Below are 23,029 nucleotides of genomic sequence, written 5' to 3' on the forward strand. Positions count from 1 at the left end.
AGGAAAGATGTGCAACAACACTTACCGGATCATAACAAGAGCCTACTGTTACATGATCCATTGTAGGCTTTTTTCTAAAGTACTTGCAAAGTTAAGTAAAAGCTGGAATCAGATTCGTTTTCCCTGTTCGTAGATGTTGTGATTAACTGCACATATATGTGCAAGGAGAACATAAGTCTTTATTGTAGATACTGGTGCTTAAACTCCTTCACTTACCATGCTCCAAACAAAACAAGGTGAGTCTCTTAGGATATTACGAGCATGTTTCTCATTTAAAATTGATCAATGCCCCGTGTGAGGATCGAACTCACGACCTTCAGATTATGAGACTGACGCGCTACCTACTGCGCTAACGAGGCTCAGGCATGCAGCTAGTTACCTGCCAGCACCACAGGGGATGGCAAGAACCAAAGTAATCTTAGCGAATGTTGGGGAGCGACAAAAGCAGAGGAGCCGAGCCAGCCAGGAGTCGAACCTAGAATCTTCTGATCCGTAGTCAGACGCGTTATCCATTGCGCCACTGGCCCACCGGCAAGAAACTGTCAGACAAGTGGATAAGAGGACATTTCAGGCCTATGTCACACCAAAATGGGCCTCTTAGCTCTGAAGTAAAGCAAGATCCCAACACCCAAGCTGCACTATTAGAAGTTCCAACAGGATCGCCATTGAAACCCAGCAAAATGTTAAGGCATCACTCTGCTTTCCTCAGCCAGCAAGAAGCTTCCCATACCGGGAGTTGAACCCGGGCCGCCTGGATGAAAACCAGGAATCCTAACCGCTAGACCATATGGGACTCCAAGGTTAAAAAGGCACAAGGAAAATTATGTCGTTAGTCTCTTGAGTTTAGAAATAGGCCCTCATGCAGGACAATTTCCTAAGTGTTTGCATCCGTAAGAATTTTCTCAAGCATCCAGAGAACGAAAGGTAGAATAATCTGACAAGCAGACACATGCCTCATCCTCACGCCATGTTGCACAACGCTTTGCTGAAGCAGTACTACCGAAAAACAAGACATGCACCTGTTTTACTTTAAATGATTCCAAAGACAGGCAAGAAAAGCCTGCTGCAAGCTTAAAGGACTTGCCGTGACCCGGATTCGAACCGGGGTTGCTGCGGCCACAACGCAGAGTACTAACCACTATACGATCACGGCACCCCACCATCCACTAGCAAAGATCTTGCTCTCTTCCCAGGCAATAGGCTTGTCAACTGATTGTACGGCACATGACTGGATATATGCATCGGAGGAAAGATGTGCAACAACACTTACCGGATCATAACAAGAGCCTACTGTTACATGATCCACTGTAGGCTTTTTTCTAAAGTACTTGCAAAGTTAAGTAAAAGCTGGAATCAGATTCGTTTTCCCTGTTCGTAGATGTTGTGATTAACTGCACATGTATGTGCAAGGAGAACATAAGTCTTTATTGTAGATACTGGTGCTTAAACACCTTCACTTACAATGCTCCAAACAAAACAAGGTGAGTCTCTTAGGATATTACGAGCATGTTTCTCATTTAAAATTGATCAATGCCCCGTGTGAGGATCGAACTCACGACCTTCAGATTATGAGACTGACGCGCTACCTACTGCGCTAATGAGGCTCAGGCATGCAGCTAGTTACCTGCCAGCACCACAGGGGATGGCAAGAACCAAAGTAATCTTAGCGAATGTTGGGGAGCGACAACAGCAGAGGAGCCGAGCCAGCCAGGAGTCGAACCTAGAATCTTCAGATCCGTAGTCAGACGCGTTATCCATTGCGCCACTGGCCCACCGGCAAGAAACTGTCAGACAAAGTGGATAAGAGGACATTTCAGGCCTATGTCACACCAAAATGGGCCTCTTAGCTCTGAAGTAAAGCAAGATCCCAACACCCAAGCTGCACTATTAGAAGTTCCAACAGGATCGCCATTGAAACCCAGCAAAATGTTAAGGCATCACTCTGCTTTCCTCAGCCAGCAAGAAGCTTCCCATACCGGGAGTTGAACCCAGGTCGCCTGGGTGAAAACCAGGAATCCTAACCGCTAGACCATATGGGACTCCAAGGTTGAAAGGCACAAGGAAATTTATGTCGTTAGACTCTTGAGTTTAGAAATAGGCCCTCATGCAGGACAATTTCCTAAGTGTTTGCATCCGTAAGAATTTTCTCAAGCATCCAGAGAACGAAAGGTAGAATAATCTGACAAGCAGACACATGCCTCATCCTCACGCCATGTTGCACAACGCTTTGCTGAAGCAGGACTACCGAAAAACAAGACATGCACCTGTTTTACTTTAAATGATTCCAAAGACAGGCAAGAAAAGCCTGCTGCAAGCTTAAAGGACTTGCCGTGACCCGGATTCGAACCGGGGTTGCTGCGGCCACAACGCAGAGTACTAACCACTATACGATCACGGCACCCCACCATCCACTAGCAAAGATCTTGCTCTCTTCCCAGGCAATAGGCTTGTCAACTGATTGTACGGCACATGACTGGATATATGCATCGGAGGAAAGATGTGCAACAACACTTACCGGATCATAACAAGAGCCTACTGTTACATGATCCACTGTAGGCTTTTTTCTAAAGTACTTGCAAAGTTAAGTAAAAGCTGGAATCAGATTCGTTTTCCCTGTTCGTAGGTGTTGTGATTAACTGCACATGTATGTGCAAGGAGAACATAAGTCTTTATTGTAGATACTGGTGCTTAAACTCCTTCACTTACCATGCTCCAAACAAAACAAGGTGAGTCTCTTAGGATATTACGAGCATGTTTCTTATTTAAAAATGATCAATGCCCCGTGTGAGGATCGAACTCACGACCTTCAGATTATGAGACTGACGCGCTACCTACTGCGCTAACGAGGCTCAGGCATACAGCTAGTTACCTGCCAGCATCACAGGGGATGGCAAGAACCAAAGTAATCTTAGCGAATGTTGGGGAGCGACAAAAGCAGAGGAGCCGAGCCAGCCAGGAGTCGAACCTAGAATCTTCTGATCCGTAGTCAGACGCGTTATCCATTGCGCCACTGGCCCACCGGAAAGAAACTGTCAGGCAAAGTGGATAAGAGGACATTTCAGGTCTATGTCACACCAAAATGGGCCTCTTAGCTCTGAAGTAAAGCAAGATCCCAACACCCAAGCTGCACTATTAGAAGTTCCAACAGGATCGCCATTGAAACCCAGCAAAATGTTAAGGCATCACTCTGCTTTCCTCAGCCAGCAAGAAGCTTCCCATACCGGGAGTTGAACCCGGGCCGCCTGGGTGAAAACCAGGAATCCTAACAGCTAGACCATATGGGACTCCAAGGTTAAAAAGGCACAAGGAAAATTATGTCATTAGACTCTTGAGTTTAGAAATAGGCCCTCATGCAGGACAATTTCCTAAGTGTTTGCATCCGTAAGAATTTTCTCAAGCATCCAGAAACGAAATTTAGAATAATCTGACAAGCAGACACATGCCTCATCCTCACGCCATGTTGCACAACGCTTTGCTGAAGCAGTACTACCGAAAAACAAGACATGCACCTGTTTTACTTTAAATGATTCCAAAGACAGGCAAGAAAAGCCTGCTGCAAGCTTAAAGGACTTGCCGTGACCCAGATTCGAACCGGGGTTGCTGCGGCCACAACGCAGAGTACTAACCACTATACGATCACGGCACCCCACCATCCACTAGCAAAGATCTTGCTCTCTTCCCAGGCAATAGGCTTGTCAACTGATTGTACGGCACATGACTGGATATATGCATCGGAGGAAAGATGTGCAACAACACTTACCGGATCATAACAAGAGCCTACTGTTACATGATCCACTGTAGGCTTTTTTCTAAAGTACTTGCAAAGTTAAGTAAAAGCTGGAATCAGATTCGTTTTCCCTGTTCGTAGATGTTGTGATTAACTGCACATATATGTGCAAGGAGAACATAAGTCTTTATTGTAGATACTGGTGCTCAACCACCTTCACTTACCATGCTCCAAACAAAACAAGGTGAGTCTCTTAGGATATTACGAGCATGTTTCTCATTTAAAATTGATCAATGCCCCGTGTGAGGATCGATCTCACGACCTTCAGATTATGAGACTGACGCGCTACCTACTGCACTAAAGCTGGGGAACAATAGTCTGCTTTCCCGTGGGAAGAAGAAAAAATGGAGGGAAGAAGGGGGAAGAAGGAGGAAGAAGGGAAAAGGAAAGAAAGCGAGAAAAAGAAAAGTTAACCATCAAGCAAAAACTGAAAAATGAATTGTTTCTGCCTCTTTAAAAAAAACTGCGGTGTTTATTTCGTTGAATATGTTTCTTTTTTATTATTATTGTCATTTTCTGAGCTAAAGGGAAGATCGGGGCAGATACAAAGGTCGCAAGTTCAAATCCCGGTGTGCTATCAAAGAACAGCAGCTTAGATTTTAAATGTAACTAAAATTAACTGAAACTTTAAAGGCATTTAAACAAATGTTTTCCCATACACCAATCTTAATTTACTGTTAATTTATTATTTAATTAATTTATAATATAATTATTATATTATAAATTAGTAAAACAGGTATACCACAATGTTCTATATAGTGTAAAAGGTATACCACAGTGTTGTATATAGTGTAACAGGTATACCACAGCATTGTATATAGTGTAACAGGTATACCACAGCGTTGTATATAGTGTAACAGGGATACCACAGCGTTGTATGTAACAGATATACCACAGTATTGTATATAGTGTAACAGGTATACCACAGCGTTGTATATAGTCTAACAGGTATACCACAGTGTTCTATATAGTGTAACAGGTATGTCACAGCGTGGTATATAGTATAACAGGTACACCACGTTTTATATAGTATAACAGGTATACCACAATATTTTACATAGTAAAACAGATGCTACAATATTTTATATATTTTAAAGGTATACCTTAATATTTTCCATAGTATAAGAGGTATACCACAATATTGTATATAGTATAAAGGGGTATACCACAATAATTTAGATAGTGTAAAAGGTATACTACAATATTCTTTATAGCATAACAGGTATACTACAATATTTATATAGTATAACAGATACCACAACATTTTATATACTTGCAGTTGGTTTTTATTATATGTTTTTTTTTACAAACAAGAGAATTGAATAACTAACTGAATTTCAAAGGAAATTTATTTGAATTTACACTCAAAAGTGTAATTATTTTTACCAACAGAGACATTATCAAACATTTAACAAAAAATGTTAGGAGTCCAGCTTATTTTACTCTATAAATAACATGACGGAGAGAAAAATTGTCAGCAACAACAACAAAAAAACAAACAAACTAAATACAGTTAAATGTACAGTGTTTAGGTATGGTCAAAATACAGTTAAATGTACAGTGTTTAGGTATGGTCAGCTTTTCTCTTTTTTGTCTCCTCAAGCCACTTTTCCCGAGACATTGTCTCTGTATTAGGGCAATATATTTTCCCTTTATACTGACTGTGCCCTGTTGTCTCAGTTCTGAACTGCCCACACTTGCGACAGGAGTTTGCCTCCACTCTCCTTTTATTAAACCTGGCCTTGGATGTGGATTTCTTTGTAGTACACATGGATGGGGTTGGTGCAACCGATGAAGCTGTTGTAGCTGTTGTCTGGGCAACAGTACTCACAGACGAGACAGGGAAGGATACAGGTATGGTAAAAATGGAAGACAAAGGAGGGGAAGGCTTAAATATCACTGCTGGCTGACTTAAAGTTGTAGTGGTTTGCAGAGAAAATGTTTGAGAAGACGGGACAGTTGAAGGCTTTGGAAAAAGTTTCCTCTGAGCACACATCTTCTGACGTGCAGAAGGTGGTAAGAAGTGGTCATCTGTTGATGCAGCTCGTTTTTTACACTTTGCCTGCCCTACTGTGCTTTGTGGCAAGTGGTACACATGTTGAACACCTGGTGGTGGAGGAGCAACAGCAGGGCGAAGATTTGCAGGCTGAAGAGGCTCAGTGGCAACAGGGACAGAAGATGGCAGGTTTATCCCTTGCAGCACTAACTGAACATCCTGTTTCTTGACTCGTTTGTTGTACCATTGGTTCAGGGTGGTTGAGTTGACTTCCACTAGCTGAAGAGTGGTGCTTTGCATAACAGCACCATTACCCAGGATAAGCTGTCGGATTTTGCTGTAGTCTTTTAGAATCAAAGCCCACCTTGACAAAGTCACCTGCCCTTGTTTTTTTGGGCTCCTGTGTATTCCACAGAGCTTGACAAAAATGGCTTCCAACAGACGGCAACAGTCTGGCCACTGGGCAGGAGAACCAGAGGAGCTCAGAATGCAGCGTTTTAGGCTCTCCACACCAGGGGTAAACTCTCTTTTTTTCTTTGGTGACCTGAACCTGCCTGTGGTGAGCCGGTCCTGATAACGAGCAGCAAAAGCTACACGCTGCTGGTCATATGGTAGCAAATTTTGCCAAAGGCCTATAATGGTACTAGCCTGTTGGTTGGTTATTATCAGACTTGTTTCACTGCGAAGACCCACTAGGTACTCAGCAAGGCTGTCCACACGGTCCATCCCAGGTATGTTATGGTCATCTACAGCCTGCAATAACAAATAAACCCATTAAGATTAGTGATGGTTGAGAAAGAGCAAATGCAAACCACATTAATAAATATTTCTTACTCAATTTTTATAGAATTGATAGCTTATTTTCTCAGTGTGAAGTAACTGTTTGCTTACCAGTTGCTCTACAGGCTCCTCTGTAGTGGCATCGGTGGTGGCAGAGACTGACGCAAGTGGAGCAAGGGGCATGAAGGACGCTGACATCTGTGCAACTGGAGCAGGAGCCACGCAGGAGGCAGAGGACTGCATAAGTGCAGGAGGAGCCACGCAGGAGGCAGAGGACTGTGTGAGGGCAGGAGGAGCCACACAGGAGGCAGAGGACTGTGTGAGGGCAGGAGGAGCCACGCAGGAGGCAGAGGACTGTGTGAGGGCAGGAGGAGCCACGCAGGAGGCAGAGGACTGTGTGAGGGCAGGAGGAGCCACGCAGGAGGCAGAGGACTGTGTGAGGGCAGGAGGAGCCACGCAGGAGGCAGAGGACTGTATAAGTGCAGGAGGAGCCATGCAGGAGGCAGAGGACTGTGTGAGGGCAGGAGGCGCCACGCAGGAGGCAGAGGACTGTGTGAGGGCAGGAGGAGCCACGCAGGAGGCAGAGGACTGTGTGAGGGCAGGAGGAGCCACGCAGGAGGCAGAGGACTGTGTGAGGGCAGGAGGAGCCACGCAGGAGGCAGAGGACTGTATAAGTGCAGGAGGAGCCACGCAGGAGGCAGAGGACTGTGTGAGGGCAGGAGGAGCCACGCAGGAGGCAGAGGACTGTGTGAGGGCAGGAGGCGCCACGCAGGAGGCAGAGGACTGTGTGAGGGCAGGAGGAGCCACGCAGGAGGCAGAGGACTGTGTGAGGGCAGGAGGAGCCACGCAGGAGGCAGAGGACTGTGTAAGTGGAGCAACAGGTGGTACAGAACACTGGTGTGGTGAGGGAGAAGAAATGTGAGTAGCAGGCAGCAGAGGTGATGGTGGATACTGTGAGAGCACAGATGTTTGTTCTGATGGTGGCACAAGCAGAAGGCCAATGGAGGGTGAGGTCACAGCTGGGATGGTGATGGTAGCAGCCAATGGATCAGCTAAAATGTTATCCAGGATGGGAAACACAGGCTCAGGCTCATCAAAACCCTCATCTAGGTGTTCATACTCCAAGGCAATGTCCTCTAATAACTCATCTGTCTCTTCAGTTTCCTTCTCCATCTCTGGAAAAGAGTGCCCAGTCTGCTCATACAAGTAGTCTATACCAATTAATTCTCCTGTAGGAACAAATACACAGGAACCAGAGTTGTGTTAAGATTTGGATATTTAAAAAAATATATACACATTGTCTTCAGTTACTTGGACTTGAAACATAACATTTGGCATTTTACATTTGGGACTGCTTGTTGAACTAATCTACTTTTATTTCTGATGGAACTTCTCTTTAATAAATAGTACAAACATTGATGTATCTTGAATGGTTGATGTAAAATAAGATAAAGTTGGGTTGTTACTCTGCAAATAGTATAACTTAAAACAAGCTCAATAACATGTTAAATTAAGAGAATGGACCTTGAGCTGGGTAACATAAATACTTTGACATTAAACAGTTTGGAGTGTTTTAAGTTCAGAATAACTTACCAGTGTACTGTGTGGGTGGCTGAAAGGATGGGACAAACCTCCGCCCAAGCACTTTCAGAGAGCTGTTGTTCACACTGTGAAGCAGGTCCCCAGAATAACATAGAAAAGAGGGAGGTTTGGATGCCACAGACTCCACACTCCTGTTATGATTCCACCTGTTAAGACCCTCCAACAGGTACAGCTGAAAGTTGAGACTGTTGGCCTGTGTACCTTAAAAATACACATACATTTTAATCAAACAGTTTAACCATCGCAATGCTAATTTGTTCTTTGCTAACAGTAAATGTCTTTTAATTATATTGCCACAACTCACCTGGGATGAATCTGTTGAGGTGCAGGTGGAAGGATTCCAGGGATGTAGAGCCTCTTGCACATCTGTACCTGGTTAGTACAATGCCTTCCACTGTGGTGTTCCCTATGTCAGTGTACAGTGGTACACCTGGTACATCCTGAATGCACTTTACATGCCTCTGCTGCACACGCCATATGTGCTCCATTCTGACATTGTCCAACAAAGGGACACCCATTTGGTCTCTGCCCTTCTCTCCCATCAGCTCCTGCAGGAGTGTTTGAATGAGGAGGATTGTGGTCTCCTCACCCCGTGTCCTTCGTCTGCAGTACTGGGCCAGCTCATCTTTTGTGATGTTCCTGTCCACCATTGCACTGGTCACCCCAGGAACACCCTCTTTTTTAAGCTGTTTCCTCTTTGCCAAGCGCAGCAAGGCAACATCATTTGGGTCCCATTCAAAAATGCACGAGGACAGTCGGGCCATGAACGTGGGGTACAGAGGATGAGCGTCAGTGGTACAACCGACAGCCAGGCGCCTCATAAAATGGTAGATGTCCAGTCTGACAGTGAGGTCTGGCCAACCGCTAAACCTCTCCTCCAGTTTAGTCTGCCCACCTGTGTCCTTGCAGCAGCCAGAGTCCACATACAAGAGCTTTGGTGGCACCATGGCTGCCTGGGAGTATCTCTTGATGAGACCTTTGACCATTGCATCCAATCCTGGCCCCTCTTGCGCAGTGAGCACACTGATGAGAATTTGACCTCTCTCGTTGCTGACAGAGGTCATCCACTGTGCTGTCCCCTTGGCTGGACCAGCAAGCTTCCTTGTGATCTAACAAAACAATAGGACATAAGATTGCATTGCATCAATAATCAGCCATTGTTAAATGGGAATTGTTAATTAGTAGAGAAACCTACTGAATCTCACTGATTTAACATATGGTGATAGAAAGGAGAGGTTATATCTGCAGTGCAAATAAAGCCATTTCATTTGCTATTCAAAACCACAAGTAAACCTACAAGTGTTTTGTGTGTTGATCATAAAATAGAGGTAATTTTAGAAGCAAATAAAATTTCAAACAGCAAAGCCAAGAACAATTCTGACTCCACACATTTCTTTAGAACAGAGCATTTCACACACAAAAACCCTGAGTGGAATTTTATCTAAATGTTACACAGTAATGATCTAATACCTTTTTAGTGGAGTCCATTTTTAAGATGGATCCAAAAATGGACGTAATGGAAGCCTTGATGTGGTCGACTCGACTCATTATGTCCTTTCCGTAGACTGTAAGAAGCCATCTTTCTGTGGGGACAGCAATCGGCTCTGGGGGCTCTTGAAAAACCACAGGAAAAAGGCTGGGATGCGCTACAAAAGATTCACACTCCCCAAAATATCTGGCAAGGCGAATCAACCACTCCTCACTGTGATTTTCTTTTAGCTGCTTTAGGAGACGATTGCAGCTGTTCCCCAATGTCCTCTCTCTCATCAGACGGATGACCCTAATATCACAAGCATACCTGCAAAACAAGACAGACAACTATTGTAGAATTTTGTCTGAGGTAAATTTAAAGTTGTGCTCAGAATGTAACTGACAGTCTGTGCTACTTACTTTCGTGTGAGGATGATTCGGAACTCTGACCGGTGAGGGACATCCAGTTGGTCCAGGACGGTCTTGCTTGTTGACAGATGGGTGACTTTACAAAAATTGCAACGGAGAGTCTCGGTCACCATCAGGTAATATCTGTCAATGTCCAAGACATGTCGCACTCTTTTATGGATTCCGCAACCAGTCAGCTGCTTGCCGCAGTCTGGGCACTGCAACCTGACCTTCCACAGGTGGTATGGCATCCACACAAGAAGACGATGGGTGAAGAAGGGATCTGGTGTGGGCACCTGATGGTAAATCAGAGCTGGTGTAGGTGGCTCATACCATAGCTTCAGGCCACTTCTAAGTCTCTGATTCCCCCACAATGTGGATGCTATCCATTTCTGGTCTTGTAGAGGGATGTTTTTCTTCATCTCTGCTGGCAACCAGAAATCATTGAAACCAGAAGATGACAGAGCAGGAGATTGAGAAGGAGTCTGAGGGACAGGTGGGACAGCAGGTACAACAGAGGGAAGACTGGATAGAGTGGTTTCCACACTGGGGCAGTCATCTGATGCACAGCTGGTGGTAATGGATTCACTCTGTTTCACACATACACACATTAAAAAAGGGATAATTAAAAATATATTAAGGCAACAAAGACAAACCACATCCTAATTTAGACACTGAAACTTACAGAAACGGTGGACACAGAAGACATCGACAAGGTGGATGGCTTCCTCCTTGCAGAGGTAGATAAAGAAGGAGGCAAGGAAAAAGGGGATGTGGTCTGGATGTAAGTCTTGGGACTGCATGATTGCTGCAGGGCAGTGGATGTGGCCCTGGCAACAGCAGGACTGGTGAATGCAGGTGGGCCAGCTGTAGTAGTGTCAGTGGCATGATCCTAGAGAACAGATTTTACATCAACAACAGTTTATAGCGAATTATACTGACAGCTCAAATTATGCTATGATATAACAAACATTTACATTCTCTAAACCAGTGTTCTCCAATCTTGGCCGGTATGCTTTCTAAACTACCAGCAGCACTACTTGCTTAATCGGCTAGTCTCAGCCTTTAAACAGTTGGTTATATAGGACATGTCATTGCTTGGTTGAAATAAAAACATACACCCTGACTGGCCCTTTACAGATCGGAGTGGTGGCCCATGCACTAAACCATACCTTAGTTGGAGGCCTGGCCTGACTAAGCACTGGTTTTGCTGCAGCGACATGCTTTCCACCAAAACGAGATGGTTTAAACTGAAGAAAGAAAAATAAATTAGAGCAATTTAGTCCAAGTGGTATCATATAAACATCTTAATTTTAAAAAAGCAAAAAACATTTGATCATACAAATGATCATACAAATATAATGACCATTGTTTTTCTTAATTTTACACTGATAGAGATTTGACTACATTAATTAATACATTAATTAATGTGTAGAAATTAGTAGAAATGTAGAAATTTCACTAATTGGGAACAGAAAAAGAAAATCGTATTGTACCACATGGGAGTACTTAAAACTGGTTTGAGTAAGAACGCTCTTTCAATAATAATTCCAGCAAAATTTGTCTACCAAAAACTGAAGAAGACCCTTTTTAAGGGTAAAAAACAAACATAAAAAGTAAGAAGGGAATACTTCACTCACTATTTGTCGCTGGGAAACTGTGAGTGTGGGTAAAGAGGGGCTGGAACACACAGGTTGTCTTGATGTGCATGGCACAGTAGATGTATGTTCACTAGTGGTCTAAAGAAATACATTAAAAAAAGTACAACCATTAAAAATCACTTAAATACATAATACATGCTTTTCTGCTCATTATATCCACCTATTTCCACACCTTTACACAGTGGTACCCGCACACACAGCTCTGACGACCCCCAAAAATTGACGTCTGTTGTTTGAGCTGTGCTGGACACTTCTCTATCTGCAAGAAATTCCAATAGGACAATTTACTGACTGCATTGTTAATTGTGCTGTAATGTAGCTAGCATTAAAACCAATTGTTAAAGGACAGTAATGTACCAAAACGTGTATGTGCCGTAATTAAATAAATCATTACAAAATGTAGAATTCTGGCTTCATACTCTTACTGGACTTGATTTGTGATTTCATTAGCCACTGTAGAACAACATACATGTAGATTGACACTATGTGAGCTTGTAGGCAGACACTGAGGGGCCAGGAAAGTCACAAACAGGACAAAAGTGTGAGGCACATGCATTAACTGGCATTAATTTATGTGTCCCATAACCATATTTATGGGGCTCTAGTCATTAATGTACAGTACAGTAAATGAAATGGTCAGTCAGTGTATAACTGTATTAACTGGCATCTTAATTTATGTGTCCCATAACCATCTTTATGGGGCTCTAGTCATAATGTACAGTATAGTAAATGAAATGGTCAGTCAGTGTATAAATGTATTAACACATTAAGTGTATAACACATTAATTTAATTCTATATTGTGTGACCTAAAATCACGTGGTACTCACTGAATAATCTATAGGGGGATTCCACTGTTTATGCATAATCAAATGGTTCAGAGTCCTTCAGAGCAGTGTTCTAGAGAAACCAGTGCAAATCTAAATATATAATAGAACTTAATATGTATATATTAGATATGTTTACGAATATAATAATAATATTTTAATAAGCATGATAGGTATTAGACGCGTTTGATGCGTCAAAATGACTTTGTTACAACAATTTATAACAAATTAATTAACACACTGAGAAAATGTGTTTAATAATAAAAACAAATAGGTAGAATAGTCTCTTTTGTCACGTTTCTATAAACCGTTCAGACTGTCTATACAAATAAAACTACAAAACTATCTTAAACACGTAAAAATCCCTACATCGCAGCCTTGATTTATTATGTGTTTAATGCTTGCCTTTTGATAGAGCTCATGCCATTTCTTTTGCCTCGGGGCTGGCCTGTTCCCCGCCTCCGAGGGCCAAACGCCCGTACCAGCGAAGGTCTTTAGCCTGGCCACCCACTCCTCATCACCCATCGCTCGGTGTTTTTTTTTAGATGCCATATTATTCCAATATTACCAACGGAGCTAGCTAGCTAAATAAACTATTTTCAAAAAAGATAGACAGCTAACTAGATAGTTAGATCATTTTTTTCACCTATAACTGTTGAAGGGATGTGATTGGTAAGAAAAGGAGAGGCGGCATGGATTTTGATTGGTCAGAAATGGAGTGGTGGAGAAACATTTAATTGGTTAAAAATGGACAGAGCGTCAGGCAATCGCTGCGATTTGATTGGCAAGAAATGGAGACCCGCCAAGGTTTTTGATTGGCAAGAAATGGACGGGTTATCTGAGGAGCAGATTTCATTGGTAAGAAATGGACACTGTGCCGTGAGCTGATTGGAGAAAAATGGAAGCGGCTTTGGAAGAACAGTGACACGATTGGCGTGCTGGAAGCCGGCGCTTGTGTTCCAGGTAGCGCTAACGAGGCTCAGGCATGCAGCTAGTTACCTGCCAGCACCACAGGGGATGGCAAGAACCAAAGTAATCTTAGCGAATGTTGGGGAGCGACAAAAGCAGAGGAGCCGAGCCAGCCAGGAGTCGAACCTAGAATCTTCTGATCCGTAGTCAGACGCGTTATCCATTGCGCCACTGGCCCACCGGCAAGAAACTGTCAGGCAAAGTGGATAAGAGGACATTTCAGGTCTATGTCACACCAAAATGGGCCTCTTAGCTCTGAAGTAAAGCAAGATCCCAACACCCAAGCTGCACTATTAGAAGTTCCAACAGGATCGCCATTGAAACCCAGCAAAATGATATGGCATCACTCTGCTTTCCTCAGCCAGCAAGAAGCTTCCCATACCGGGAGTTGAACCCGGGCCGCCTGGGTGAAAACCAGGAATCCTAACCGCTAGACCATATGGGACTCCAAGGTTAAAAAGGCACAAGGAAAATTATGTCATTAGACTCTTGAGTTTAGAAATAGGCCCTCATGCAGGACAATTTCCTAAGTGTTTGCATCCGTAAGAATTTTCTCAAGCATCCAGAAACGAAATTTAGAATAATCTGACAAGCAGACACATGCCTCATCCTCACGCCATGTTGCACAACGCTTTGCTGAAGCAGTACTACCGAAAAACAAGACATGCACCTGTTTTACTTTAAATGATTCCAAAGACAGGCAAGAAAAGCCTGCTGCAAGCTTAAAGGACTTGCCGTGACCCGGATTCGAACCGGGGTTGCTGCGGCCACAACGCAAAGTACTAACCACTATACGATCACTGCACCCCACCATCCACTAGCAAAGATCTTGCTCTCTTCCCAGGCAATAGGCTTGTCAACTGATTGTACGGCACATGACTGGATATATGCATCGGAGGAAAGATGTGCAACAACACTTACCGGATCATAACAAGAGCCTACTGTTACATGATCCACTGTAGGCTTTTTTCTAAAGTACTTGCAAAGTTAAGTAAAAGCTGGAATCAGATTCGTTTTCCCTGTTCGTAGATGTTGTGATTAACTGCACATATATGTGCAAGGAGAACATAAGTCTTTATTGTAGATACTGGTGCTTAACCACCTTCACTTACCATGCTCCAAACAAAACAAGGTGAGTCTCTTAGGATATTACGAGCATGTTTCTCATTTAAAATTGATCAATGCCCCGTGTGAGGATCGAACTCACGACCTTCAGATTATGAGACTGACGCGCTACCTACTGCGCTAACGAGGCTCAGGCATGCAGCTAGTTACCTGCCAGCACCACAGGGGATGGCAAGAACCAAAGTAATCTTAGCGAATGTTGGGGAGCGACAAAAGCAGAGGAGCCGAGCCAGCCAGGAGTCGAACCTAGAATCTTCTGATCCGTAGTCAGACGCGTTATCCATTGCGCCACTGGCCCACCGGCAAGAAACTGTCAGACAAAGTGGATAAGAGGACATTTCAGGCCTATGTCACACCAAAATGGGCCTCTTAGCTCTGAAGTAAAGCAAGATCCCAACACCCAAGCTGCACTATTAGAAGTTCCAACAGGATCGCCATTGAAACCAAGCAAAATGTTAAGGCATCACTCTGCTTTCCTCAGCCAGCAAGAAGCTTCCCATACCGGGAGTTGAACCTGGGCCGCCTGGGTAAAAACCAGGAATCCTAACCGCTAGACCATATGGGACTCCAAGGTGAAAAAGGCACAAGGAAAATTATGTCATTAGACTCTTGAGTTTAGAAATAGGCCTTCATGCAGGACAATTTCCTAAGTGTTTGCATCCGTAAGAATTTTCTCAAGCATCCAGAAACGAAATTTAGAATAATCTGACAAGCAGACACATGCCTCATCCTCACGCCATGTTGCACAACGCTTTGCTGAAGCAGTACTACCGAAAAACAAGACATGCACCTGTTTTACTTTAAATGATTCCAAAGACAGGCAAGAAAAGCCTGCTGCAAGCTTAAAGAACTTGCCGTGACCCGGATTCGAACCGGGGTTGCTGCGGCCACAACGCAGAGTACTAACCACTATACGATCACGGCACCCCACCATCCACTAGCAAAGATCTTGCTCTCTTCCCAGGCAATAGGCTTGTCAACTGATTGTACGGCACATGACTGGATATATGCATCGGAGGAAAGATGTGCAACAACACTTACCGGATCATAACAAGAGCCTACTGTTACATGATCCACTGTAGGCTTTTTTCTAAAGTACTTGCAAAGTTAAGTAAAAGCTGGAATCAGATTCGTTTTCCCTGTTCGTAGATGTTGTGATTAACTGCACATATATGTGCAAGGAGAACATAAGTCTTTATTGTAGATACTGGTGCTTAACCACCTTCACTTACCATGCTCCAAACAAAACAAGGTGAGTCTCTTAGGATATTACGAGCATGTTTCTTATTTAAAAATGATCAATGCCCCGTGTGAGGATCGAACTCACGACCTTCAGATTATGAGACTGACGCGCTACCTACTGCGCCAAAGCTGGGGAACAATAGTCTGCTTTGCCGTGGGAAGAAGAAAAAATGGAGGGAAGAAGGGGGAAGAAGGGAAAAGGAAAGAAAGCGAGAAAAAGAAAAGTTAACCATCGAGCAAAAACTGAAAAATGAAATGGTTCTGCCTCTTTTAAAGAACTGCAGTGTTTATTTCGTTGAATATGTTTCTTTTTATATTATTATTGTCATTTTCTGAGCTAAAGGGAAGATCGGGGCAGATACAAAGGTCGCGAGTTCAAATCCCGGTGTGCTATCAAAGAACAGCAGCTTAGATTTTAAATGTACCTAAAATCTACTGAAATTTAGAGGCATTTAAACACGTTTTTCTATACACTAATCTTAATTTACTGTTAATCTCTAAATTATGTGAAAAAAAATACATTTTATGTACTATAAAAGGCTTATCACAAATTGTTACATAGTATAATATGTATACCACAGTGTTCTATATATTATAACAGGTATACCAAAATATTTTACATAGTATAAAATGTATACCACAATATTGTAGATACCAGAATATTTTATATACTATTAAAGGTATACCACAATATTTTATACAGTATTAAAGTTATATCACAATATTTTATATAGGATAACAGGTTTACCACTATATTTTATATAGTATAACAAGTGTACCACTATATTTTATATAGTATAACAGATGCCACAATATTTTATATAGTATTAAAGGTATACCACACAATTTTATATAGTATTAAAGGTATATCTCAATATTTTATATAGTATGACAGGTATACCAGCATTTATTTTACATAGTAAAACAGGTATACCACAATATTTTACAAAGTATAACACGTGTACCACTATATTTTATATACTATAACAGATGCCACAATATTTATATAGTAAAAAAGATGCCACAATATTTTATATAGTATAACAGACGCCACAATATTTTATATAGTGTAACAGGTGTACCACTATATTTTATATAGTATAACAGACGCCACAATAATTTAATATAGTATAACAGGTGTACCACTATATTTTATATAGTATAACAGATACCATAATATTTTATATAGTGTAACAGGTGTACCACTATATTTTATATAGTATAACAGGTGAACCACTATATTTTATATAGTATAACAGGTGTACCACTATATTTTATACAGTATAACAGAGGCCACAATATTTTATATAGTATAACAGGTGTACCACTATATTTTATACAGTATAACAGAGGCCACAATATTTTATATAGTATAACAGGTGTACCACTATATTTTATACAGTATAACAGAGGCCACAATATTTTATATAGTATAACAGGTGTACCACTATATTTTATATAGTATAACAGGTGTACCACTATATTTTATATAGTATAACAGGTGAACCACTATATTTTATATAGTATAACAGGTGTACCACTATATTTTATACAGTATAACAGAGGCCACAATATTTTATATAGTATAACAGGTGAACCACTATATTTTATATAGTATAACAGGTGTACCACTATTTATTTTACATAGTATAACACATGTACCACTATATTTTATATAGTATAACAGATGCCACAATATATATATATATAGTAAAAAAGATGCCACAATATTTTACATAGTATAACAGGTGTACCTCTATATTTTATATAGTATAACAGATACCACAATATTTTATATAGTATAACAGACGCCACAATATTTAATATACTTGAAGGTGGTTTTTATAATATGTTTTTTTTTACTAACCAGACTTAAATTATGAATTGAATTTCAAAGGAATTCGTTTGAATTCACACTCAAAATCAAAGAGTGTAATTTTTTAAAGAGTGTATCTCTTTAAGCCACGCTTTAAGGTGGCGAGGATTTTGATTGGTCAGAAATGGAAGGCCCGCGGTGGAGAAACATTTAATTGGTTAAAAATGGACAGAGCATCGGGCAAGCGCTGCGATTTGATTGGCAAGAAATGGAGACACGCCAGGGGTTTTGATTGGTAAGAAATGGACGGGATAACCGAGGAGTAGATTTCATTGGTAAGAAATGGACGCTGTGCCGTGAGCTGATTGGAGAGAAATGGAAGCGGCGTTGGAAGAAGAGTGACACGATTGGCGTGCTGAAAGCCGGCGCTTGTGTTCCAGGTAGCGCTAACGAGGCTCAGGCATGCAGCTAGTTACCTGCCAGCATCACAGGGGATGGCAAGAACCAAAGTAATCTTAGCGGATGTTGGGGAGCGACAAAAGCAGAGGAGCCGAGCCAGCCAGGAGTCGAACCTAGAATCTTCTGATCCGTAGTCAGACGCGTTATCCATTGCGCCACTGGCCCACCGGCAAGAAACTGTCAGGCAAAGTGGATAAGAGGACATTTCAGGCCTATGTCACACCAAAATGGGCCTCTTAGCTCTGAAGTAAAGCAAGATCCCAACACCCAAGCTGCACTATTAGAAGTTCCAACAGGATCGCCATTGAAACCCAGCAAAATGTTAAGGCATCACTCTGCTTTCCTCAGCCAGCAAGAAGCTTCCCATACCGGGAGTTGAACCCGGGCCGCCTGGGTGAAAACCAGGAATCCTAACCGCTAGACCATATGGAACTCCAAGGTTAAAAAGGCACAAGGAAAATTATGTCATTAGACTCTTGAGTTTGGAAATAGGCCCTCATACAGGACAATTTCCTAAGTGTTTGCATCCGTAAGAATTTTCTCAAGCATCCAGAAACGAAAGGTAGAATAATCTGACAAGCAGACACATGCCTCATCCTCACGCCATGTTACACAACGCTTTGCTGAAGCAGTACTACCGAAAAACAAGACATGCACCTGTTTTATTTTAAATGATTCCAAAGACAGGCAAGAAAAGCCTGCTGCAAGCTTAAAGGACTTGCCGTGACCCAGATTCGAACCGGGGTTGCTGCGGCCACAACGCAGAGTACTAACCACTATACGATCACGGCACCCCACCATCCACTAGCAAAGATCTTGCTCTCTTCCCAGGCAATAGGCTTGTCAACTGATTGTACGGCACATGACTGGATATATGCATCGGAGGAAAGATGTGCAACAACACTTACCGGATCATAACAAGAGCCTACTGTTACATGATCCACTGTAGGCTTTTTTCTAAAGTACTTGCAAAGTTAAGTAAAAGCTGGAATCAGATTCGTTTTCCCTGTTCGTAGATGTTGTGATTAACTGCACATATATGTGCAAGGAGAACATAAGTCTTTATTGTAGATACTGGTGCTTAACCACCTTCACTTACAATGCTCCAAACAAAACAAGGTGAGTCTCTTAGGATATTACGAGCATGTTTCTCATTTAAAATTGATCAATGCCCCGTGTGAGGATCGAACTCACGACCTTCAGATTATGAGACTGACCTCATTACTGCGCTAATGAGGCTCAGGCATGCAGCTAGTTACCTGCCAGCACCACAGGGGATGGCAAGAACCAAAGTAATCTTAGCGAATGTTGGGGAGCGACAATGGCAGAGGAGCCGAGCCTGCCAGGAGTCGAACCTAGAATCTTCTGATCCGTAGTCAGACGCGTTATCCATTGCGCCACTGGCCCACCGGCAAGAAACTGTCAGACAAAGTGAATAAGAGGACATTTCAGGCCTGTGTCACTCCAAAATGGGCCTCTTAGCTCTGAAGTAAAGCAAGATCCCAACACCCAAGCTGCACTATTAGAAGTTCTTTCAGGATCGCCATTGAAACCCAGCAAAATGTTAAGGCATCACTCTGCTTTCCTCAGCCAGCAAGAAGCTTCCCATACCGGGAGTTGAACCCGGGCCGCCTGGGTGAAAACCAGGAATCCTAACCGCTAGACCATATGGGACTCCAAGGTTAAAAAGGCACAAGGAAAATTATGTCATTATACTCTTGAGTTTGGAAATAGGCCCTCATACAGGACAATTTCCTAAGTGTTTGCATCCGTAAGAATTTTCTCAAGCATCCAGAAACGAAAGGTAGAATAATCTGACAAGCAGACACATGCCTCATCCTCACGCCATGTTGCACAACGCTTTGCTGAAGCAGTACTACCGAAAAACAAGACATGCACCTGTTTTACTTTAAATGATTCCAAAGACAGGCAAGAAAAGCCTGCTGCAAGCTTAAAGGACTTGCCGTGACCCGGATTCGAACCGGGGTTGCTGCGGCCACAACGCAGAGTACTAACCACTATACGATCACGGCACCCCACCATCCACTAGCAAAGATCTTGCTCTCTTCCCAGGCAATAGGCTTGTCAACTGATTGTACGGCACATGACTGGATATATGCATCGGAGGAAAGATGTGCAACAACACTTACCGGATCATAACAAGAGCCTACTGTTACATGATCCACTGTAGGCTTTTTTCTAAAGTACTTGCAAAGTTAAGTAAAAGCTGGAATCAGATTCGTTTTCCCTGTTCGTAGATGTTGTGATTAACTGCACATGTATGTGCAAGGAGAACATAAGTCTTTATTGTAGATACTGGTGCTTAAACTCCTTCACTTACCATGCTCCAAACAAAACAAGGTGAGTCTCTCAGGATATTACGAGCATGTTTCTTATTTAAAAATGATCAATGCCCCGTGTGAGGATCGAACTCACGACCTTCAGATTATGAGACTGACGCGCTACCTACTGCGCTAACGAGGCTCAGGCATGCAGCTAGTTACCTGCCAGCATCACAGGGGATGGCAAGAACCAAAGTAATCTTAGCGGATGTTGGGGAGCGACAAAAGCAGAGGAGCCGAGCCAGCCAGGAGTCGAACCTAGAATCTTCTGATCCGTAGTCAGACGCGTTATCCATTGCGCCACTGGCCCACCGGCAAGAAACTGTCAGGCAAAGTGGATAAGAGGACATTTCAGGCCTATGTCACACCAAAATGGGCCTCTTAGCTCTGAAGTAAAGCAAGATCCCAACACCCAAGCTGCACTATTAGAAGTTCCAACAGGATCGCCATTGAAACCCAGCAAAATGTTAAGGCATCACTCTGCTTTCCTCAGCCAGCAAGAAGCTTCCCATACCGGGAGTTGAACCCGGGCCGCCTGGGTGAAAACCAGGAATCCTAACCGCTAGACCATATGGGACTCCAAGGTTAAAAAGGCACAAGGAAAATTATGTCATTAGACTCTTGAGTTTGGAAATAGGCCCTCATACAGGACAATTTCCTAAGTGTTTGCATCCGTAAGAATTTTCTCAAGCATCCAGAAACGAAAGGTAGAATAATCTGACAAGCAGACACATGCCTCATCCTCACGCCATGTTGCACAACGCTTTGCTGAAGCAGTACTACCGAAAAACAAGACATGCACCTGTTTTATTTTAAATGATTCCAAAGACAGGCAAGAAAAGCCTGCTGCAAGCTTAAAGGACTTGCCGTGACCCGGATTCGAACCGGGGTTGCTGCGGCCACAACGCAGAGTACTAACCACTATACGATCACGGCACCCCACCATCCACTAGCAAAGACCTTGCTCTCTTCCCAGGCAATAGGCTTGTCAACTGATTGTACGGCACATGACTGGATATATGCATCGGAGGAAAGATGTGCAACAACACTTACCGGATCATAACAAGAGCCTACTGTTACATGATCCACTGTAGGCTTTTTTATAAAGTACTTGCAAAGTTAAGTAAAAGCTGGAATCAGATTCGTTTTCCCTGTTCGTAGATGTTGTGATTAACTGCACATATATGTGCAAGGAGAACATAAGTCTTTATTGTAGATACTGGTGCTTAACCACCTTCACTTACAATGCTCCAAACAAAACAAGGTGAGTCTCTTAGGATATTACGAGCATGTTTCTCATTTAAAATTGATCAATGCCCCGTGTGAGGATCGAACTCACGACCTTCAGATTATGAGACTGACGCGCTACCTACTGCGCTAACGAGGCTCAGGCATGCAGCTAGTTACCTGCCAGCATCACAGGGGATGGCAAGAACCAAAGTAATCTTAGCGGATGTTGGGGAGCGACAAAAGCAGAGGAGCCGAGCCAGCCAGGAGTCGAACCTAGAATCTTCTGATCCGTAGTCAGACGCGTTATCCATTGCGCCACTGGCCCACCGGCAAGAAACTGTCAGGCAAAGTGGATAAGAGGACATTTCAGGCCTATGTCACACCAAAATGGGCCTCTTAGCTCTGAAGTAAAGCAAGATCCCAACACCCAAGCTGCACTATTAGAAGTTCCAACAGGATCGCCATTGAAACCCAGCAAAATGTTAAGGCATCACTCTGCTTTCCTCAGCCAGCAAGAAGCTTCCCATACCGGGAGTTGAACCCGGGCCGCCTGGGTGAAAACCAGGAATCCTAACCGCTAGACCATATGGGACTCCAAGGTTAAAAAGGCACAAGGAAAATTATGTCATTAGACTCTTGAGTTTGGAAATAGGCCCTCATACAGGACAATTTCCTAAGTGTTTGCATCCGTAAGAATTTTCTCAAGCATCCAGAAACGAAAGGTAGAATAATCTGACAAGCAGACACATGCCTCATCCTCACGCCATGTTGCACAACGCTTTGCTGAAGCAGTACTACCGAAAAACAAGACATGCACCTGTTTTATTTTAAATGATTCCAAAGACAGGCAAGAAAAGCCTGCTGCAAGCTTAAAGGACTTGCCGTGACCCGGATTCGAACCGGGGTTGCTGCGGCCACAACGCAGAGTACTAACCACTATACGATCACGGCACCCCACCATCCACTAGCAAAGATCTTGCTCTCTTCCCAGGCAATAGGCTTGTCAACTGATTGTACGGCACATGACTGGATATATGCATCGGAGGAAAGATGTGCAACAACACTTACCGGATCATAACAAGAGCCTACTGTTACATGATCCACTGTAGGCTTTTTTATAAAGTACTTGCAAAGTTAAGTAAAAGCTGGAATCAGATTCGTTTTCCCTGTTCGTAGATGTTGTGATTAACTGCACATATATGTGCAAGGAGAACATAAGTCTTTATTGTAGATACTGGTGCTTAACCACCTTCACTTACAATGCTCCAAACAAAACAAGGTGAGTCTCTTAGGATATTACGAGCATGTTTCTCATTT

The 23,029-nt window shown here is 42.9% G+C and overlaps 2 protein-coding genes and 29 non-coding genes across 31 annotated transcripts; all 31 read right to left on the reverse strand.

The window, feature by feature from the left end:
• Positions 1-286: 286 nt before the first annotated feature.
• Positions 287-359, reverse strand: trnam-cau (transfer RNA methionine (anticodon CAU)). The gene has a single exon. It is a non-coding gene; the product is annotated as a tRNA-Met (tRNA).
• A 95-nt stretch (positions 360-454) lies between these two features.
• Positions 455-527, reverse strand: trnar-acg (transfer RNA arginine (anticodon ACG)). Its single transcript has one exon. It is a non-coding gene; the product is annotated as a tRNA-Arg (tRNA).
• Positions 528-721: 194 nt separating this feature from the next.
• On the reverse strand, positions 722-793 carry trnae-uuc (transfer RNA glutamic acid (anticodon UUC)). The gene has a single exon. It is a non-coding gene; the product is annotated as a tRNA-Glu (tRNA).
• Positions 794-1,081: 288 nt separating this feature from the next.
• Positions 1,082-1,153, reverse strand: trnah-gug (transfer RNA histidin (anticodon GUG)). Its single transcript has one exon. It is a non-coding gene; the product is annotated as a tRNA-His (tRNA).
• Positions 1,154-1,531: 378 nt separating this feature from the next.
• On the reverse strand, positions 1,532-1,604 carry trnam-cau (transfer RNA methionine (anticodon CAU)). Its single transcript has one exon. It is a non-coding gene; the product is annotated as a tRNA-Met (tRNA).
• Positions 1,605-1,699: 95 nt separating this feature from the next.
• Positions 1,700-1,772, reverse strand: trnar-acg (transfer RNA arginine (anticodon ACG)). The gene has a single exon. It is a non-coding gene; the product is annotated as a tRNA-Arg (tRNA).
• A 195-nt stretch (positions 1,773-1,967) lies between these two features.
• trnae-uuc (transfer RNA glutamic acid (anticodon UUC)) lies at positions 1,968-2,039 on the reverse strand. The gene has a single exon. It is a non-coding gene; the product is annotated as a tRNA-Glu (tRNA).
• A 287-nt stretch (positions 2,040-2,326) lies between these two features.
• Positions 2,327-2,398, reverse strand: trnah-gug (transfer RNA histidin (anticodon GUG)). Its single transcript has one exon. It is a non-coding gene; the product is annotated as a tRNA-His (tRNA).
• Positions 2,399-2,776: 378 nt separating this feature from the next.
• Positions 2,777-2,849, reverse strand: trnam-cau (transfer RNA methionine (anticodon CAU)). Its single transcript has one exon. It is a non-coding gene; the product is annotated as a tRNA-Met (tRNA).
• A 95-nt stretch (positions 2,850-2,944) lies between these two features.
• Positions 2,945-3,017, reverse strand: trnar-acg (transfer RNA arginine (anticodon ACG)). Its single transcript has one exon. It is a non-coding gene; the product is annotated as a tRNA-Arg (tRNA).
• Positions 3,018-3,212: 195 nt separating this feature from the next.
• On the reverse strand, positions 3,213-3,284 carry trnae-uuc (transfer RNA glutamic acid (anticodon UUC)). The gene has a single exon. It is a non-coding gene; the product is annotated as a tRNA-Glu (tRNA).
• Positions 3,285-5,328: 2,044 nt separating this feature from the next.
• Positions 5,329-6,809, reverse strand: LOC125787774 (uncharacterized). Its single transcript, XM_049472465.1, has 2 exons — positions 6,675-6,809; positions 5,329-6,536 (listed from the first exon to the last, which is right to left on the reverse strand). The coding sequence occupies exons 1-2, from the start codon at positions 6,804-6,806 to the stop codon at positions 5,352-5,354; spliced, it is 1,317 nt and encodes a 438-aa protein (XP_049328422.1). The 5' UTR covers positions 6,807-6,809; the 3' UTR covers positions 5,329-5,351.
• A 2,651-nt stretch (positions 6,810-9,460) lies between these two features.
• On the reverse strand, positions 9,461-12,828 carry LOC125787859 (uncharacterized). The gene is made up of 6 exons (XM_049472661.1): positions 11,877-12,828; positions 11,684-11,782; positions 11,216-11,293; positions 10,729-10,935; positions 10,056-10,633; positions 9,461-9,963 (listed from the first exon to the last, which is right to left on the reverse strand). The coding sequence occupies exons 4-6, from the start codon at positions 10,750-10,752 to the stop codon at positions 9,603-9,605; spliced, it is 963 nt and encodes a 320-aa protein (XP_049328618.1). The 5' UTR covers positions 10,753-10,935; positions 11,216-11,293; positions 11,684-11,782; positions 11,877-12,828; the 3' UTR covers positions 9,461-9,602.
• Positions 12,829-13,603: 775 nt separating this feature from the next.
• On the reverse strand, positions 13,604-13,676 carry trnar-acg (transfer RNA arginine (anticodon ACG)). The gene has a single exon. It is a non-coding gene; the product is annotated as a tRNA-Arg (tRNA).
• Positions 13,677-13,871: 195 nt separating this feature from the next.
• trnae-uuc (transfer RNA glutamic acid (anticodon UUC)) lies at positions 13,872-13,943 on the reverse strand. Its single transcript has one exon. It is a non-coding gene; the product is annotated as a tRNA-Glu (tRNA).
• Positions 13,944-14,680: 737 nt separating this feature from the next.
• Positions 14,681-14,753, reverse strand: trnam-cau (transfer RNA methionine (anticodon CAU)). Its single transcript has one exon. It is a non-coding gene; the product is annotated as a tRNA-Met (tRNA).
• Positions 14,754-14,848: 95 nt separating this feature from the next.
• trnar-acg (transfer RNA arginine (anticodon ACG)) lies at positions 14,849-14,921 on the reverse strand. The gene has a single exon. It is a non-coding gene; the product is annotated as a tRNA-Arg (tRNA).
• A 554-nt stretch (positions 14,922-15,475) lies between these two features.
• trnah-gug (transfer RNA histidin (anticodon GUG)) lies at positions 15,476-15,547 on the reverse strand. The gene has a single exon. It is a non-coding gene; the product is annotated as a tRNA-His (tRNA).
• A 2,685-nt stretch (positions 15,548-18,232) lies between these two features.
• On the reverse strand, positions 18,233-18,305 carry trnar-acg (transfer RNA arginine (anticodon ACG)). Its single transcript has one exon. It is a non-coding gene; the product is annotated as a tRNA-Arg (tRNA).
• A 195-nt stretch (positions 18,306-18,500) lies between these two features.
• On the reverse strand, positions 18,501-18,572 carry trnae-uuc (transfer RNA glutamic acid (anticodon UUC)). The gene has a single exon. It is a non-coding gene; the product is annotated as a tRNA-Glu (tRNA).
• A 902-nt stretch (positions 18,573-19,474) lies between these two features.
• On the reverse strand, positions 19,475-19,547 carry trnar-acg (transfer RNA arginine (anticodon ACG)). The gene has a single exon. It is a non-coding gene; the product is annotated as a tRNA-Arg (tRNA).
• A 195-nt stretch (positions 19,548-19,742) lies between these two features.
• On the reverse strand, positions 19,743-19,814 carry trnae-uuc (transfer RNA glutamic acid (anticodon UUC)). The gene has a single exon. It is a non-coding gene; the product is annotated as a tRNA-Glu (tRNA).
• Positions 19,815-20,101: 287 nt separating this feature from the next.
• trnah-gug (transfer RNA histidin (anticodon GUG)) lies at positions 20,102-20,173 on the reverse strand. Its single transcript has one exon. It is a non-coding gene; the product is annotated as a tRNA-His (tRNA).
• Positions 20,174-20,551: 378 nt separating this feature from the next.
• trnam-cau (transfer RNA methionine (anticodon CAU)) lies at positions 20,552-20,624 on the reverse strand. The gene has a single exon. It is a non-coding gene; the product is annotated as a tRNA-Met (tRNA).
• Positions 20,625-20,719: 95 nt separating this feature from the next.
• Positions 20,720-20,792, reverse strand: trnar-acg (transfer RNA arginine (anticodon ACG)). The gene has a single exon. It is a non-coding gene; the product is annotated as a tRNA-Arg (tRNA).
• Positions 20,793-20,987: 195 nt separating this feature from the next.
• On the reverse strand, positions 20,988-21,059 carry trnae-uuc (transfer RNA glutamic acid (anticodon UUC)). The gene has a single exon. It is a non-coding gene; the product is annotated as a tRNA-Glu (tRNA).
• A 287-nt stretch (positions 21,060-21,346) lies between these two features.
• On the reverse strand, positions 21,347-21,418 carry trnah-gug (transfer RNA histidin (anticodon GUG)). Its single transcript has one exon. It is a non-coding gene; the product is annotated as a tRNA-His (tRNA).
• A 378-nt stretch (positions 21,419-21,796) lies between these two features.
• trnam-cau (transfer RNA methionine (anticodon CAU)) lies at positions 21,797-21,869 on the reverse strand. The gene has a single exon. It is a non-coding gene; the product is annotated as a tRNA-Met (tRNA).
• A 95-nt stretch (positions 21,870-21,964) lies between these two features.
• On the reverse strand, positions 21,965-22,037 carry trnar-acg (transfer RNA arginine (anticodon ACG)). Its single transcript has one exon. It is a non-coding gene; the product is annotated as a tRNA-Arg (tRNA).
• Positions 22,038-22,232: 195 nt separating this feature from the next.
• On the reverse strand, positions 22,233-22,304 carry trnae-uuc (transfer RNA glutamic acid (anticodon UUC)). The gene has a single exon. It is a non-coding gene; the product is annotated as a tRNA-Glu (tRNA).
• A 287-nt stretch (positions 22,305-22,591) lies between these two features.
• trnah-gug (transfer RNA histidin (anticodon GUG)) lies at positions 22,592-22,663 on the reverse strand. Its single transcript has one exon. It is a non-coding gene; the product is annotated as a tRNA-His (tRNA).
• Positions 22,664-23,029: the final 366 nt, after the last annotated feature.

This window comes from Astyanax mexicanus, chromosome 25 (genome assembly GCF_023375975.1).
Source record: "Astyanax mexicanus isolate ESR-SI-001 chromosome 25, AstMex3_surface, whole genome shotgun sequence".
Classification (NCBI taxonomy): Eukaryota; Metazoa; Chordata; class Actinopteri; order Characiformes; family Acestrorhamphidae; genus Astyanax; species Astyanax mexicanus.